Below are 18,838 nucleotides of genomic sequence, written 5' to 3' on the forward strand. Positions count from 1 at the left end.
AGTATTTTTAAATGTCATGCCTGGTGGAATTCACTGTGCTTAGAAACAGATAGTACTACATATGTGCAGAGGAGTTCAATGTCTTGGTTGAGGATTATCAGAAGTCTGCATGCTGATGTTTTTAATATTGACTCTCCCAGCTTTTGAATGAAATTTTGATGGTTCTCACTTCCTTGGTGTTCATTATGTACCCTTGCTCTTGGCTCAGTGCTTACCTGCTTCTGCAGGCAATTATCTTCCTGGATATGACCGCTGCGTTGGGTAAAGTTAATAAAAGGAGCTAGACATGTGGATTTATACTGTTATTGGACAAATTAAAACAATATGGGTGTATTTCACAGGCCTGCTGGTTCAGAGCTTATTTGTCTCCTAGATGAAGGGTGCAGGATGGAGAGAAATCTGGGAAAGCAGGGTTGAGGCGGGATACATTAACCACAGATACAAACCAATCAAAGAGATGTGTAATCACATTGGTTGGAATGATGAGAACAGATTTTGTACAGAGGGAGCTTCTGTCTAGACAACCTTATCATGCAAAAAATTCTAATGAGATTATACAAAGAATTAATTATGGACACCATAATGTTCATTGGCTAAGGAGCTAGTTTTTGGGTCAGTTTTTTATCCCCTTCAGTCACTGTGTGCACAATTGTACCATGTTAAGTTTACCTATCTATATCTGTTTTATAATGCAAATATGTTTTAATTTTGGCAGGGCAGCTTCTCAAACTCCATAGAGTTCACACAAAAGCCATAGAATAATGGGTGTCAGTGCAATGGGCAGTGTCGTGTGACACACTACCGTTAAGGATTCTGTCCTGTCCTGTCGGTGAGATGAGACGAGGAGGTTAAAAGCTCTAGAACCACGTATGCAGTTGAGCCTGGCTCTTTTGCATTGTGGTTAAGACACTTGATTGCGGTGCACAGGATCGCGCTCAGCCTCTGCTCTCTTACATCAGCGGAAATCACTGCCTCCATTTAAAAACCATGGTGTGGTGTAAAAACTGCAATAACAATAAGAAACAAATTAAGAATCCACACAAGACTGTGATCTGTTTATTTCAGTTTTGAGAATCGATGTGATTTCGATTCCGAGCATCGAAACCCCTTTTAAATCACTCAATAGCTGCTGGTAGCTGGTAAGAGAACAGTAACACACCCAAGCGCCATGCAGACCCTCTTCACACATTGTTTGAGCTGCTGGTTCTGAAGAGGCTGATGTGCTTTCAATTTGACTTTTTACCTTTTTTGCTTCGCTTGCAAATGTAGGAGGCCTGAACTAAATATTTATCTTGGCTTTCGACAGAAAGCATGTACATTGGCTATGTTATAAATACAGCAACACAACACAAAGCATACCAGTTCATCAAAGGTGCTTAACAAACAACATGTTATATTTCCTTGATTCTGTAAGCCTCTAGTCTACAGTGTTAATGGAAATAGCATGGAGGGGACTTCACTTGACCGTCATCCACTATTCTAATGCCAACAAATTCCAAGCGTGCTTTTTTAATACAAACATATAGAGCTGTCTTAACCACTCATGTTGTTGTGACACACACCTTGAGGCAGGATATATCGAAGTGAAGTACATGATTTATTAGATTACATTGCTATTCTCTTTATTATTGTGCAGAATGGGCAAAATGCTATCTCACAGTACCGCTGAGGAGTTGGCTGACTGCCACATAGTGTTCTCAAGGAAGAGATAAGGGAGATAGAGGAGATAAAAGAGGTAGGAGAGGGTGGAGATGTTTGGGCAAGTGTGAAATAGGTGGTTTTTTTTGGCCATCGTTGAAGACACTGACAAATGATGGGAGCAGACAGAAAAATAACAACACAGGAAAATACTAAATCTGAGATATGTCGGCTTCATTCCTTAAAGGGATCAGATGGATACAGAGGTTAGAATGCCACAAAGGCTTTAAAAAAATAAAATCTCCGGGCTAAACTGCTGTTGAAGAGTTATGAGTTACATGAAAATAATATTTAAAGCAAAAAGAAGGGAGTCTCCTGCCAAAAGAAGGAGGTTTTCCAGGTCAGGTCACATATGCTTCACAGGGTAGGCAGTGCTGGTATGCATGTGCACGTGCGTCAGCCTTTGACATTGCATTGAATATATGCTTCTTTCCATCTGAATCAATCAAACCTTGATCCAGTTTCAATGCATTCCCTGGAGTGGACTGCAATTGATCTAAATATGCATTGCTGCAGAGCCAAGGTTAGGGATAACAGCGTCTATATTTCTCTCTTAAAATAATATGTGAAAAAAAACAACAGGTAGGAACCTATTTTACTGATTTAAAAAGACAGTTCGAAGGTAAAGTATTTTGACCTTTATAAATGTTTGCCATAGTAAAAGCATAGCAAAGTGTAGTAAAGAATAGTGACAGCATGGATAAGCATTTTAAAGAATTGCGAGGTATGGTAAAGCATATTAATAAACATGGCAAACCAGGTTAAACTGTACTATACATAGTATAAGCATGGAAAAAACATGACAAAACTGCATAAATACTGTGGTAAACTTTTATAAGTGCAGGTCCTTCACCAACTGCTAGACATCATTTCTGTGTTGAATTTTCTGTAGCAAAAAAAGAGTAGAACGTCAGCAATGTAAGCACATTCAGGTGGTCATTTGATGCACCACCATCAGCTATTTAAGGTGTGAGTGTGTGCAACTATTCAGCAACGGTCATGGCAAAGCAGAAAGATCTCAGTAACTGCACAGTGTGCATGATAGCGGGTGCAACCGGCTCGTCCACCAAAGCAGTGCCTGCATTGAACAATGTGCATTGGCAAGCAACAGACATGCTACAGTGGTCCAAATCACTTCAAACTTCCCCACTGAAGACACATCTAATTCCACTCAAACAAGGTCCTGGCACCTATGGTGTCCTATAAGGTCAATCTTTTTGTGATATGAATAGAGCGGGCACATCAGTTTATTTATCACCGTATCATAGGGAAGAACCAGCAAGAGAGAAAGATGCAACAGAATATCATAATATACTTTATTAAATATAATTTATTAAACAGCTGACGAAAACAGCTTGCACAACCAATGGCAAATACAATGGTCACTAATCCACCCCAATTAAGAGCTTCTTATGAACATCTGCAGCAACAGAAATAAAATCCAACATTACAAATATAATCTGAAGTAACACTGTCTGTTGTCAGTTCTGCACGCACACAAATACAGAAACTAGGCCAGGGAGATGAGCATAAGCGTACATGTATCACAATCTTCATCTCTAACCATCAGCTCATACCTCATCTCAGTCCACCGTGGACCCTGTTTCCAAAGCTAACTCATGAGTTATTTACCATCAGTCTAGAGAGAGCCACACATATCTAACTCTAACTCTCTCACGAGTCTATATAAAAGTCTTGTTAAAGACACGCCCACTTCAGAGTTCGATGACAAGCTTTCCTTCATCATCGCTGCTGCTTGTGTCCGCTTCCTCCAGGTTAGCCTGGGCAGCTCTGTGAAGAGCCTGCAAGGTCTTCGGTAGACCTGACCCAATGCTGTTCACCTCCTCCTTGTTCAAGCAGGAATCTGCAGGAATCCAATTCAAACATTCCTCTCCATCTGCATTCACACTGGAATCCCCGAACAACGAATTCCGACTCAAACTGAAACAGGCTGGGTCCAGGTCTCCTTTTGAAGACCACTGCGTAATGTTTTTATCCTCTGCACCAAAGACTCGGGCCGGTGGGAGAGAGTCAGCCTTTTCCCTGTTATCTATGTTCTGTGATGGACCCTCTCCGTACCCTACATTCCTGGTGGGTCGTTCTTCCTGCAGCGAGAGGCCTTGTGTTGTTTCCAAAGACCTGGAGTTCCTCTGTAGTTCAGCCTCCTCGTGGCCCCTAGCAACACACTCGCTGTCCAATGAGAGGGCACCCCTGGGGAGTGGGCGGGCTTTGTGAGGCACAGCAGGGAATCTGACTGTAGAGGGAGCAAGATAGGATCCTTCCCTCTGCTCTAGAGGATGGGAGAAACCAGAGGCCAGACTCAAAGCCCTGTGGCCCCCCATGTGGGAGAGAGTACTGGGCAGGGAGCTGGTATGAGCTGGCAGCTGGGAGAGATGAAGAGGTAGAAGGTGAGAACTCTCCTCACTCACATTTGGTTTCTGGGATGCATCCAGGTCCTGTGAGGAAACAAAATAGTAGACTTTAGTAAGCCTCACAGTCCCCAGTGCATACTTCTTCTTCCTCTAGGGGGATTCAGAATGCATAAAATAATTGGATGGTCTATGCTTGCATGCCAGTGAGATGCTGTTAAAAGCTATATAACTGCTATTGCGTGGTTTTGATGCTTGCTTGCTTGCGGTGTGGATGATCACAAGTTCTCTCCAAGCCTCTGCAGATGGATAGCTGGTAGACAGAGAGGATTGTTATCATTTACTATGATACCCATCTTAAGTTAATTTGCACGGTGGTTTTAAAATATGAGCTGGCTGCATGTTTTTTGATATCTGCTCAAGAACGTGCCTATAGGCTCCATGCCCTGCTGCCAGACCATGAGCAGACATATGAGTGTAATGCACTTCACAGCAAAGAAGTGCTCTTGGCATCCCCTCAGTCAAGAATACATTCCCCCTGGCGTCTGAATAAAGGGTTTAGTGAAGTACCTGGATTGAAACAGGCACTGTAAAACAAGAATGATGGCAGCCCAGTGCAGAAAGACTTGAATTTGTCTTCAAATCAGTATTCATGAAATGTTGGGGAGATATAGAAATGCCAAGGATCTATCAGAAGAAAAGGCTGGCACATGTGAAAGGTTCTGCTTTCCACCGCACGATAATTACACTGTAAGCAGAAAGCGAGATCAAAACGATCCAATCTAGCAACTGAGTTTAGAGTACCATTAATTTAATGGTGTGTGACAGGATTGACCGAGGTTTGAGACTCAGAGACAGTATAAAGTTCAAAAATAAAGTTTTTAATAAACAAAAATACAAAAAATAAACCAGCACGAGGGCCAAACAAAAAGGTTTCAAACACAAAATACAAACACAAAACAAAAACTTACAAAATAAAGTTTCCAGGCTGGGCGTTGCCTTCACTGGAACAGAAAAACACAGCACAAACAAAACACTCCTTCTCCTTCCAGAACTCTCTCTACAATCCTCCCTCCTAGCCAGGGCCTCTCCCCTGGTTTTTATCCCCTGTGGCTGGAGCCCAATTAATCAATAATTGCTAATTAGTCAATTAGGGCTCCAGCCACATTCTCACATGTTTTTCTGGCAGGGAGGAATTTTAACCCCCTCCCTGCCAGTCCCAACCATGATCATAAAGACGGGGCAGTCCCCCGTCACATGGTGGTATACCGATATTGCCCCCCATTAACATTGAAACCATCGAAATTCATGAATGGGTGTATTTCACACCAATTGATGTCATTTAAAACACCAAGCATTACCGCTGAGTGGCATATATGGCTCAAGGTTTTCCACCAGATGGTTTCGTGCATGGATATAAGGCTGAGTTATGACTGTGGAATCTGCTATCCCCTGTTTAGCACCAGTGACTGTCCTGTGGTATTGCTCTGAATCCTCCTTGGATTGGGGAGTCACTTACTTGTGGTTCTGTGGTTACTACTGTCTGCACAGCAGCTGCTGTCTGCAGTTCAGAGTCGGAGCATCTCTCTGCTGCCTTCCCCGGGCCCCTTCTGCAGGTGATCTCTGCTGCCCCCTCTGGCTGGAATCTGAAAGTACCATCAAAAGACTGCTGCTTCTCTTTGCTACCTGTAGGGCAGAAACCCAGCCCCCCAAAATCCTGTGTTATTACCCTGTTAATCCTGGTCAGAAGAGACTGTCGTTGACTGCTGCCTCCTGCTTTCTGTCAAAACACACCACAGGCTTAAGATCTAATTCAATTAGCTTTTTAAAGCTGGGAAAAAGGATTTGGGGAAATTGGGTAATTCAATAAACTCGGCAGTATTTACACTGTTTGAATTGAATTTACATAGAGTTAATGGGGAGGTAGTAGATTAGAGTACATAAACTGAATAAAAGTCAATATTGCTCCACATTCTGTTAACTTTGAATTTCCTAGAACGCTTTCTCACAGCTTAAAAGGTCCCAATGGATGTCCTCCTGTTTGCTTACACAGTATTCAGGGATGTCTGGAACAATTTACTGTACCGGTGCATCAGAAACTTAGCTCACATATCTTTGTACATGTTAAATGTTTCGTGCCACGCTACTGCTAGAAATGTTAGTTCTGATTGCATGCTATCATTCTAAAGATATGTTGTTTAAATATATTTTAATGAAACTGCATAAGCTGCTGTATCGATAACAGGCCAATGCTGAAAATGACACGCTTCATCTCAACTCTCTAAACAAAAAACTATGGAAGAGGCGACCATGCCTCACATCTGATACATGTACCTGTAGTATTATAGCAATGCTCCATTTGATCAACAGGAACGGTCAGACTTGTGCCTCATGTAAATGTGTATTTCTGTGTTAATGTGAAGTTTGGCCCCTAGGTCTGACAGCTTTCAAACATCTACCAGACAGTTGTACTGTAATCCACGGCTCTAAATGATGCATCAATGGTAACAAAAAAATAAAAGAGAAAAAAAGAGCAAGCTATCACCCCAGAGATAAAGCTAATGCCCAATTGGAGTTCAATCGCTTTGTTCCTGAAAAGAGGTCATCTCAATAACGCCCTGCCTGGTAAACAAAAGACATGGAATCTGTTCCTCGCAGGGTACAGAATACGGGTCTTCAGGGTTCCATAGCAAGAGATTCCAAGACAGAATATGGGTCTTCAGGGTTCCATAGCAAGAGATTCCGTGACAGAATACGGGTCTTCAGGGTTCCACAGCAAGAGATTCCGTGACAGAATACGGGTCTTCAGGGTTCCATAGCAAGAGATTCCAAGACAGAATACGGGTCTTCAGGGTTCCATAGCAAGAGATTCCGTGACAGAATACGGGTCTTCAGGGTTCCATAGCAAGAGATTCCAAGACAGAATACGGGTCTTCAGGGTTCCATAGCAAGAGATTCCAAGACAGAATACGGGTCTTCAGGGTTCCATAGCAAGAGATTCCAAGACAGAATACGGGTCTTCAGGGTTCCATAGCAAGAGATTCCATGACAGAATACGGGTCTTCAGGGTTCCATAGCAAGAGATTCCATGACAGAATACGGGTCTTCAGGGTTCCATAGCAAGAGATTCCAAGACAGAATATGGGTCTTCAGGGTTCCATAGCAAGAGATTCCGTGACAGAATACGGGTCTTCAGGGTTCCATAGCAAGAGATTCCAAGACAGAATACGGGTCTTCAGGGTTCCATAGCAAGAGATTCCGTGACAGAATACGGAACCTTGCTTATGCTCTGTTTTGACTGACTCCACAGCTTGGATTAGACCTGCCGTCGAGGACTCTGGAGCCTCCTTGTTTACAGAGAGAATAAACAGTCATTATCTCCGGCTTGCTTTGACTCTGGATCCCCGCCAGGAGGCCGTCCCTGCAGCTCCAATGCGAGAATCTCCTTAAACTGGTACGAAAAAAGAGGATTTGCATACGCCTGTGAAATTGCAGGTGCTGTATCTGTTAACGAATCATTACTGGTAGGATTTGGCTCACTGGGACGACCAAGTTTCAGGCTCTGTAAGGTCCTAGGGCAGTGGCATATAGTTACAACATGATACAAGTAAAGAAGGATGCCTTTTTCTTTCAATAAATGACCTGTCACAGTTCTAACTATCACGGCTTGATCTGTTTGTACTATAATGAAGGGTTAAAGAATTGTTTTTCATGTGTTCTACTTGCATACCAGTATTTAAGCAATAGCAGCCCCAAGGGATGAAGCCTGCCAGAAGTGATATTCCTTTGTTCTGGAAATATTCCTTTGCTTTGGAAAGGGGATTCAGGTGATACAACAGGGGCGTTATTGTCGGATAAGAGTTAGGTAAAGAACGAAAATTCAGCAAAACACCGCTCTCAGCATGAAACGAAAAACATCCAGAACCTGTTACCTGTTTATCTCGTGGGATTTTTTTGTACAAGTTAAGGCATGTAATGGTGCAGGCAATCAGAACTTGGCAAATACAGACACCAACACCTTGTCGAATATTGAAATATTTTCTGCTGCGGGCAAAGAAGCCTTTCCCAGTGGGAGTCATGCGATTTCTCTATCTCTGTTTATCCTGTTTGTGCAACACGCTTTCTTAATAAATGTTTTGCATTTAGTGAATGAATAAATATGTGTGTATTATTATTAAACACACCCTTTGGAGATTACTAACTGAAGATAAGATCCACAGGTTGCCAGCACCCTTACCATGTTACCATGATGATATGCCACCAAACCAGAAGCAAAAGACAGCCGAGAGGCAGGCTGGTTAGAGCAACCAGATTGGATGCCAGCCCATTAACAGCTATCTTTAATTGAGTTATTTACTGTATAATGCCAACTGAGACAGTTTGTTGGAAGATTCCATTAAGATATGAGTTACAGTTCTTTTTAGTACAGATTGACACATAGCTAAGTACTGTATTATCTCTAGTGCAAAGTAGTTTTTTGTACAAGAAAAAGAAAACTTGTATGTTAGAGAATTCGTAAGAAGGCATAAAGGTGTACTGTATGCAGGAACAGATACATTATCTTTAACATGTTTGCAAAGTCTCAGGACATCACCCTTTACAGGGTTATCATTTACAGAAATGGAAGCTATTTAACGTAAAACTGTCTTCACAAATCACATTCAAATGGACCATTCCTACATTGTAATAATTGAAGCCTTCAGTCCAAGTACAGCACATGCAACGTCACGTTACTATGGACCCTCTTCACAGAACTGATAAAAGAACAGATTTAAGAAATGTAGTTTTGAGGAGTGCTTTTATACATTCTCATTGAAAAATGAGAATAAACCAATAAACCCTCACTATGAGGATGTTAGCTCCTAAGCCATCAAGCAGCACAGATGGTGACCAGTCCTCGCACAGGAACATGGAGAGATGCGACATGCTGCATCCAATGTGTTTCAGTTTGAAATCGTCTTGTTTGTTTATCTTTTGGTTGAAATGAGTGAGTAGATTCTAATCTGCACCTGCTTCAGCTTCTCTAAGCTATGTCTAAAATCCCTCCTGGATTTCCACTCTGTATCTATTTCCTGTGGCCTCGGTTTTCACAGCGCTGCATGCAAGCTTCTAGGAACTCCATGAGCTTGCAACTTGTGTACAAGCCCTTGTTCTTGTGGCAAACAATGGGGTCTCATCTTATCTGACCCCTGTATCTTGATGTAGCCTTTGACCCGTTTTTGATTTGTCACTGTGTCTTCTGTCTGTGACCTTTGACCTGTGGGCAATTCCTCTCTAGGGTTTTGTGGGTTATTGGCAAACTCTCAAACCAGCTCTAGACTCTTCTACCTCACCGCTGTCTAGATCAAACCACCTTCAGCCCGGGGGAATTGCACACTCTGTTGTTTTAAAATCCCAGTGCCCCACTGTGACGGGGGACTGCCCCGTCTTTATGAACGTGGTTGGGACTGGCAGGGAGGGGGTTAAAATTCCTCCCTGCCAGGAAAACATGTGAGAATGTGGCTGGAGCCCTAATTGAATAATCAGCAATTATTGATTAATTGGGTTCCAGCCACAGGGGATAAAAGCCAAGGGAGAGGTCCTGGCTAGGAGGAGAGAGTTCCAGAAGGAGAGGAAGTAACTGTTTGTCTGTGTGTGCTGTTTTGTAAGTTTTTGAAAACCAGTGAAGGCAACGCCCAGCCTGGAAACTTTATTTGTAAGTTTTGTTTTGTGTTTATTTAGTGTTTGAAACCTTTTTGTTTGGCCCTTGTGCCTGTTTATTTGATTATTTTTTGTTTATTAAAAAGCTTTATTTTGAACTTTATACTGTCTCTGAGTCTCACCCTCTGCTAATCCTGTCACACCCACATTGAAACCGCCACACACAGTCCTCCTCTATCTTATTAAAGTTAATTGACCCTGGCGTTGAGAGGTTGAGATCGCTGTCCTTTCCTCCATTGTCCTGCTTCACCGATTCCTATGTGGTGCTGTATTCTTAGCATTAACCTTTAACACTGCTGGAAAAGTAATCTTCACAAAACGAGGGAAGATAACCCAGATAACACTGAAGCTTGTTTACCCTGGCATGAGAATTTAACAAAAACAGGGCTCTGTTTGGTTCAGCAGCCACTGTGTCCTTTGTGAAAAAATAACCAAGTACCTGCACTTTGAGATAAGAACTGCCTGTTAACCTACTTCCACATTCAATAGGAATCACTTAACCCCAACTCCTGCACAAATTCTCCAATAAACCTTTGAAAGGATCTTAAAACCAGCTGAAGCTCCTGCACTGTTCGTGCCCATAGCTGCTTCTGAGAAAGCATAGGGGCTACAATGTTACTGTCACTTGATGTCTGTAAATGAGTTAATGTAGCTTATAACGTTTTTGTGGTGTCTTCTACTGGACAAAGATCAGTCTTGTGCCATAATAAAATGTCAGCCCTAATTTAATGACAAAGGGAAACATAGGTTTCTACTTCATAGTTTCCAAAATATTGCTAATTGACTCCATATAATCACATGACATTGTGCAGCATACCATGTTGTACCCATGCTTGTAGTATGCATTTACTGTGGCTGGGGGAAATATCACAGACAAACTGATTTAGCCGGTAATGCAATTTGTGTTGTTCTTTTTTTTAGCATGAAACCAGCTCCTGATACCAATCAACAACCTTCAATCACTAAATCTCAACCTCCTTCAACACATACCCACCACACAGAGTGAGTGGACTATTCCTCTTAGTAAAGGACTGGGGGGAGTATGCAGAAGAGTGTAGCAAAGTGCTTAGAGCCGAGTGAAGGAGATACTGATTGTGAATCTCGGTTAGAATCATGACATCATCAGAAAGATTTACCTGGATTATATGAACCCTGTTATATAACCTGCTGGTTCTGTGAAAAGCTGCATTGAATGAACTGCCTCCTCCACTCGAAATGCATATATAAGTTATGTAGGCAGGAGTAATATGGTCCTATTCCTCCCCCTTGTGGGTATATATAGTGCATCAAATACATATGTTTCCTATATGACTTACTATGATATTAGTCTACAAATCCCCTGCATAGAAATAATAACAGTGCTTTAATGAGAACACTGCCTTCTCCTATTGAACGGTAACTTACCCGAGGTTAATGTTTGGAGAAGTCCCCTGACCGGTTCACATTTTCTGGTCGGTATCTCTTCATCTGCCATCTGGGTACTGTGACACAGGGGGATTTGTAGAGCTTCCTGGAGAGGGGATTTTTGCAAAACTGTTTCCTGCAAAACCAGTTTTGCTTGCGGACCCCATTTCATTAAATGTGAAAGCACGCCCGAGTCATCCTTACCCTGTGCTAGGAAGAGCAACAGGTCCGGATTCAAACTCTGGTCCGGTTGGGGTCCGCCCACACCTTCTTGAACATCAGTATTGGCCTGGGAGCTCCACTGGGCTGAGACTGTCTGACTGATTCTTAGGAAGGGTTCAGGTGAGGTGCAAGCTTCCAGCAAAACAGCCCTTGCTGTGTTTTCCAGCTGTGGCACATGGGATTGGGGTCTATGATATTCAGTGTGAGGCGAGTGTTCCTGTAACGTGCATTCGGCAGCGCTGCCCTTCTGGGAGACGCAGGATGGGGCCACCTGTTTGAATCCTGGCATGGTCCGCGGTGTTGGAAGAGGCAAGTGCAGAGTTTGATTGAGTCCCTCGAAAAGTTCATTCTGGCAAAAAGCTTTGGAGTTCAACTTATTTCCAGGGTTGTTTTCCAGTTCTGTGATGTTGGGTGACTGCCTGTTATTTATGACTTTGTGTTGGCTAAGAACGTCTTGTACAATACATCCTGGATTGCTTACTCTTGGTTCTGTATCAGACAAATGCGCACGACTAACTGCCTGGATGAGTTTGTGTTGGCCCGAAGGCCCCTGTAAAACATTGTCAGTGTGACTGTCTGCATTAGCTACTGAGGGAGATGTCTCACTGAGCCCCTGACAAGATTTGTGTCTTCCAATTGAAGCCATCAGTAAAACAAAGTCTGTATTACTGTCCTGTTCTCCTGTGCTTATGAGGAGAGGATTAGCCATTACTGAGGCTTTCTGTGGAACAATGACAGCATGGGAATCCTGTGGGGATTTACAGGATGGGAGAGTTTGACTGTTTATGAGCATTAGGTGGTCGAACACTTGACATGAAACAGGCTCTACATCATATTCTGGGCAATTTGTACGAGCTGTAGCTTCCGAACTTGATTCCTGAAATGGCGTGTGTTGGGAAGAAGTTGCTTCTGAAATATCATCCTCAGCATGCTTGTTTTTACCTAAATATTGACGTGAAACATCTTCCGTATGTCTGTGCTGTGGGTTTGTATCAGATGAAGAAGTCTGTTTCAGTTTCTCGAAAGATTTGTTGCTGCTGGTGGAGTCTGGTGAGACAGGTCTATCACTGGCATTGAGTTGGTCTGTGTTAGATGTGCCATCCTTACTGGATACTTGGTCATTTTTCTGTTCCGTAAATTCATCACGTGAAACAGTGTTTGTATGTGTGTCTGGTTGAGCCTCACAAATTTGCTTTTTACAACAGCCCCCCACTTCAGCTTCCTTAAAGCTCTCTTGTTGCATGTTCCAGGATAAGGGTGTATGATTCGGGCAATTTAATATTTCTTTTTGATTAGAAGTTAGTTCCAGGAGTTGCTGAGAATGATTCTCATTTACATGAATATTATAGGGAAAGGATTCCTGAGTTTGTATTTGGAGTGGCTCATTTGGTTTACAGATCTTATTTTTGGTGTCACCAATGGATTGCTGTGTAAGATGGGTTTGGGTAAAAGTTCCCTGTGTAAAATGTTCTGCTAGTTGGTATTCAAAATAGGCAACAGTTTGATTAGAAGATTGAATGAGAAGGTTGTGAATGGGAGTTTCTAGGCAAACAGTTTTTGATTCACTTCCCAGTTGACTCAGAACCTGAAATGGTTCACATTGCCCAGGAGCTTCCAGTAACTGCATTTCTTCAGTGTGGCTGATTGTAGAGATTGAGACTTTCTCAGTGTGGTCATCCTGTTGGACTGAATGTAACATTTGATTCTGCTCTTGGAATAGAGTGTTCCGGCTATCTGGGTTGCAATCCCTTGGAGCTGTGCAGGACAGGAGAGTCAAACTTAGCCCCTCTGTGTGTTCGTGGTGTGTGGAATCATTTTGTGTAAAGCATTCTCCATTGCCCTCGTGTTGGTTTCTGTGTGGCGAGAGCACCTGGAATTGTGAAGGTTGGCGTTGACTTGCTGATTGCTGTAACACGGTTTCTGCGTGGGCTGTGGCGTGGGAGGGAGTTTGACCTGGTATCTCGGCAGGCTGCTGCTGTTCCAAAGCATCCTGTAATGGAGTCCCTGCACAGACTTCCAGTGAATGAGTAAGAGTTAGTGGAGCATCGCAGACAAAGGGAATCGCCTCCTTCTGATAAAAATGTTTCTGTGAAACACACCCTGTATGGCTGTCCTCATGGATTCTACTGGCCCATTGGGGATTGTCTGATAAAGCTACCTGATGGAAACCCTTTATGGACTTGCTAGGGCCGTCCTGTGATACAGATCCTGCTTCTCCTGACTGGTTGCTGTCTGGCAGTTTTGTCTTGCTCGCCCCCTGCTCTACCTCAACAACATGGGCAGGCACGCTTAGCCCTTTCACACAAACACTGGGAGGCGTGCCACACAATAAAGAGTCTTCTTGTTTTGGGGACAGAGGGTTATCACATCGACTTTTGTTAGGAACCAAGTTGCTGAAAGATGTTACAGGAAGATTCAAACAGGCTGTAGTGGCTGTGAGGGCAAGGCACTGTAACGTGTCTTCTGTGGATCTGGGGAAAGCATTTGAATGTGTTCTTTGACTGCCCTCTTGAGGCAGTTTGAGTTGATACATTGGGAGAAAGCTAGGCTTCTTAGTTGGGAGAGGTGCAGGTGCTTCAATCTTCGTCACAGTGTCTTGTGCAGGGCTGGTCTCCTCGTGTTGGGCTGAACCTCGGTGAAAATTATGGCTAATGAGGCCCTGATAGTGAGCTGGTTCATTTTCTACCCCTTCCATGGACACTCCCTCATTCTTTGTATCACATGTTGTTCCTAAGGAGTGTAGTATTTTATTTTGTCTACTTTCTGTCTTGCTGTTCAGCCACTTCAGACTAGAGCAGCTCTGTGTCCCATCCCTACAGCCGCTCACTTCTACCGGAAGACCTCCAGTGGTAATTATCCCATCCGTCTTCTTCTTCTTCCTGTCTGATGGAAGGTGACTCAGAGACTGACAAGATGTATTCTTCCTGCTTTGGTCCACCTCTTTAACTGTGCAAACGTCTTTAGGTGCCCATGATCCCTTGATACTACTGAGCTCTGGGACCAGAAGGCTGCATTGCCTGACTAGGCGTTGGTGCTGTGAGTTTGCAATCCCCTTCTGCTGTGGTTTCTGGAAATAAACAATGGACTCGCCACTGCCTGTGTCTCGAACAGAAGACACTTCATTGCTCGGAAGAGCAGATTTTTCTCTTTCACTTTGATTGCATGGTGTTGCTGATGTTTTATAGCAACACAAAGGCACTTCAGAATCTGTTCCATGCAGGGTAGGCAATCCCTGTTTAGTTTCAAAGCCAGGCACTTTAGCTGGTAGGTTAGGTGGCTGGTATATCAGGTTTTCTTGATGTGTTGATGCTCCGTTGACCCCCACTGAACTGGCCGGTGCTTGAGCTGCCTGGGTCTCCATGCTCTTGTTTTCTTCTAAACTGTTGCTGGCTTCTGCGCTACCTGAGCTTTTTCTCACCCTGCAGCCACCACCAGAGAGCTTAGCATTCCTCCCCTTCTCCATCTGGTATAGTTTCCTGAAAATCCCGTCTCCATACATGTACCACTTGTTGTAGGAGAACTTTGGGGTTTTCTTGCGGCGACCTTTGCCCCCACTTGACTCGTTGGTTAAGCCCGCAGGCTCCCCCTCAGATCCAAGGCTGCTCTGACTGGCTTCTTCTAGGGGGTCAGGAGGACAGGTAACCTCGGCTGCTGGTATGCAGTCCACAGCCACCTGCCTCACTAGTGATCTTGGGTGTGAGGCTTGTAAATCAACAGACCTTGCAGCAAAGTCTCCGGTATACAAATGACCAGAGCTGTCCTTCCCTCCTGAACAAGCCTCCTGGTGATAAAAGTTTTGCCTGGTGGCTCCCTCCAAACCCAAGCAGCTCCCACTGAAGGGCAGGGAGCTGCTCCTCGTAACGGGCAGGCGGTCCAGGCTGGTGGAGCATTGTGTGGGCACAGAGCTGAAGAGCCCCGGCTTGGATCTGCTCGTGGGCCTGTTCCAGCTTATGCAAGTGTTGGTCATCTTGCTGGCTTTCATGTCAAAGTGAAAGGAGTCCTTGTAGGTGTAAGGCATGGGGAGGTCGATGCTGCCTTGCTTGGAGAGCACCGTCTTTCTGGGCCGCACGTTCGCCAGACGTTTGTCGTCCACAACCGCGTCATTGTCGGAGATCAGCTTCGAGATGTGCTCTTCTAGTTGCTTCTTTTCCAGCTCTGATGGCTTGTTACTGGAACTGCAGGGTGCAGCCTCGGCAGGGCAGTGCATAGCTGCAGAGGGTGCTGTTTCTGCCTGGGACTCCATAGCGGTTTCTGGCAGGGACTCCATGCTGTGTTCACGCACGCTGCTGTTAGAGCAGGAGCCCCAGGATTGCTGCTCAGTGCTTTCTGAGTGGGACAGGTACCCGGAGTCCGTACTGTCGTGGCTCTGCGATTTCCCACTAGAGGCTCTTGGGTCCCACTGTTTTGAAAAAAATGTGGCTTCCTGCCTCTGGAGCGGAATGTGGCGGTTTGGCATTTGGGTAGACTGTCCTTCTCTCTCTGCCCTGGAGTCGTTCGTGGTGCCTAGCATACTCTGTCTTCCGGGCAGCAGTCCACACTCCTGAGCTGTGTTCTCCTGGTTTCCATTAACAGGGGCAAGTATGAGTCCAACCAGGGCAGCCTGATGCAAAGCCCGGCCTGTACATGACTCGACTTTGCCCTGTCCAGCCAACTCAAGTTGGGTTGAAGTTGTGGAGATGGGCGTCGCATCACAAACAGCAGCTTCTTTATCAAGGCTCCCAGAGCCTTTGCTATTCCCTCCTTCGTAACCTCCAGCAAAAGGACTTTCTAAACTCGTCTCCTTTGAACTCTGAGCGCTGTCTCTGCTGCCCCCTTGTGGTTCAGAGCAGAGACGGGCGTGAGCTTGAGTGCGCTTGTGCTTGTAGAGGTTGCTCTGGGTCTTGAAGGCAACGCCGCAGGTGGCGCAGGGATAGGGCCGTTCACCTGTGTGACATCGGAGGTGCTTCTCCAAAACACTGGGCTTCAGGCAGTCCCGGCCACAGTGCTTGCAGACGTGCTTCCCTGTCGACTTGGGCTTCCCCGGAGGTATGCTTACCGACCCTTGACTATGCACAATCGGAAGCCCATTGACTAGGCTCAGGGTCAGGGTCGGCAGGAGCTGTTTGGGCTCTGCTTGACCCATCCTTTCAGGCAGCTGGGGGACTGAGAGGTGGATGGATAGGGTCTCCTGGCTGCATGCAGGCTGACACTGCTGGTACAGGGGCAGGCTGATGGTGTTTAGGTAGACTGTTTGCAGGGGCTTCTGTTTACTCTGCATTCCGTCTTCAGCAAGAGCCGTTGATGAGCTGCTGCCGGGCTGAGACAGGCAATCCTGCACTGAAGGCTCGCTGGAGGCTGGAGTACTTAAACATCCCTGCTTGCTTGTCTCCATGGTAACCAGTTTCTCGTGATGTTATTAGACCAGAGCACTAATTATCTGTGGAAGAAGCACACTTCTGTTAATTGGAATCTGTTGGATGAACGGTTGCATGAATGGTTCATATTATTAGTTATAACTCCCCAGCATATTGTTTTCCCATATTCATATTGCACGTTATTTATGCACATTTGTTATTGACTGATGTATTATATGTAATAAGGCTGGAAGGCCTAGTGGTTAGACTTCACGGACTGGGAGGTTGGGGATCAACGTTACTGCGTTTTCCACGTGTACCTGACATGACTGTGCTACTGTACCTGCTGCATTAAACACAAGGGCACAATGATTCTAATCAGGCATGGCTGTTTACATGCCTTTCTCTCTGATATAAAATATTACTGCGTAGGATGCTTTTCAAATCGACATGAAAGGATTTACAAAAAAGAGCAACCTCATTGCTTTTGCTGGAGTGGTCCCCACCCCGAAGCCCATGCTATGACAACTGAGATGATATCTGCACGCCCATCTGTTCTGTGGTTAGGCAGAGCTTGCTGCTATGAGTAAGCAGAGAGATCAGGGACCAAAGTCCTGTCAGAGACAGTAAACCCAGATCGTGCCATTTGTAGTTAGAATGTAGATCCTCCCACAAAGGAACAATGGTTCAGATTTAATAAGCTATCCAGTGCAAAGTTTGCACCATTTTCTAACAAACTGGTTAGTGTTACATACACTAGGAAACAGCTGTACTGTTTTGTTGTTATTATTATTATTATTATTATTATTATTATTATTATTATTATTATTATTATTATTGATATTTTAATTACCTTAAAATCTTGACCAATGTCTCATATAGTTCTTTTGGTGAACAAATAAACTAGGGCTAAATGGATTGTGTTACTGTGAAATGCACTAAAACCCTGAAGCAACAACATCCCCACAGTTCAGAATAACAGAGCGCGACGTCATCCTGTATCGAAGTCACATAAACAAGCTAGATGGAAGTGGCTGCAGAACACTAGCAATGAAAGTGCAGATTAACTGTAAGTACTCTGTAAACTCTTTCTGCATTGTAACCACATTACAGTGTAGCTCTATAATATAGACACATGCTTTGTATACTGACATGCATGAATAATGTATAGCTTATGTATGACTGAACAAGTACAGTCAAAGAGTGCAAACAACTTTACTGCTACTCATTATCTCCTGCAGGCGTGCATCACCCAGGTGACCTACTTTCTGAAATATATAAAAGAGACAAACGTTTCTGCAACCTTAAGGACATGCTTCCACAGGTGTAGAAGTTGTTGAGAGTGTCAGAATTTGCACATTTTAAATATTCATGTTTGAAAGATATTTCCAAGGTGATCAGGCAGAGAGGGGATTACCAAATGATACCCTGTTGCCTCGTTCTGCTCCAGCTCTTCATACAATATCTCTAATCACCACCAAATGGCTGCACAGGACAGTGTTGCCAGCCATCAAAGCCAGGAGCTTTCTTGGGCATGACAAAAGAAAAGCAATCAGCAGAATTTTAAATGAACAAAGCTTCCAGTCTCTCTGATCAGTGCACCTACTTAAAAAAGCCATGATCCCTTGGCTAAATCCCATACGGGTTGCAAAAAAATCTCTAAAACCTACTTAAAACAGGACATCCTTGAAAATGAGATTATATATATATATATATATATATATATATATATATATATATATATATATATATATATATATATATAATGTGTACTAGGTATATAAAACCTATAAGAAAGTCAAGTAGACAAAAGGCTTTTTGCCTCGTGCCTTCATCAGAGAGATCTATGCAAATGCCAGATCAAACTTTCATCAGTGTACAGGATAGGGTTGGTTATCACAGTAAAAGATGAAGTTCTCTGAGACCTGTTTATAAAAAAAAATCCTATACTCACCCCTGCAAGAAGTTCAGCAAGGTTCTCCCACAGCATCCTTACATCCAGGCTCTCCCCGTCCATTTCTGCCACCAGAGACACAGGGTGCCGCAGACAAAACTCCATCAGGCAGCCGAGTCAAAGCATAACTGCAAGCAGCAGCAGCAGCAGCGAGCTAA

General features: G+C 44.0%; 1 protein-coding gene across 1 annotated transcript; it reads right to left on the reverse strand.

The window, feature by feature from the left end:
* Positions 1–2,957: 2,957 nt before the first annotated feature.
* On the reverse strand, positions 2,958–18,838 carry LOC117401203 (uncharacterized). Its single transcript, XM_058990808.1, has 4 exons — positions 18,681–18,838; positions 11,172–16,809; positions 5,587–5,753; positions 2,958–4,154 (listed from the first exon to the last, which is right to left on the reverse strand). The coding sequence occupies exons 2-4, from the start codon at positions 16,762–16,764 to the stop codon at positions 3,414–3,416; spliced, it is 6,501 nt and encodes a 2,166-aa protein (XP_058846791.1). The 5' UTR covers positions 16,765–16,809; positions 18,681–18,838; the 3' UTR covers positions 2,958–3,413.

This window comes from Acipenser ruthenus, chromosome 18, assembly GCF_902713425.1.
Source record: "Acipenser ruthenus chromosome 18, fAciRut3.2 maternal haplotype, whole genome shotgun sequence".
In the NCBI taxonomy this organism is placed as follows: Eukaryota; Metazoa; Chordata; class Actinopteri; order Acipenseriformes; family Acipenseridae; genus Acipenser; species Acipenser ruthenus.

Excerpts from the sequence above, each read along its gene's own strand:
- LOC117401203 (XM_058990808.1), bottom strand. The coding sequence starts at position 16,764 with ATGGAGACAAGCAAGCAGGGATGTTTAAGTACTCCAGCCTCCAGCGAG. Across the intron at positions 5,754-11,171 it reads TCTCCAAACATTAACCTCGG|GTAGCAAAGAGAAGCAGCAG; the intron begins GTAAGTTACCGT and ends TCTGCCCTACAG. Across the intron at positions 4,155-5,586 it reads TAGTAACCACAGAACCACAA|GACCTGGATGCATCCCAGAA; the intron begins GTAAGTGACTCC and ends GTTTCCTCACAG.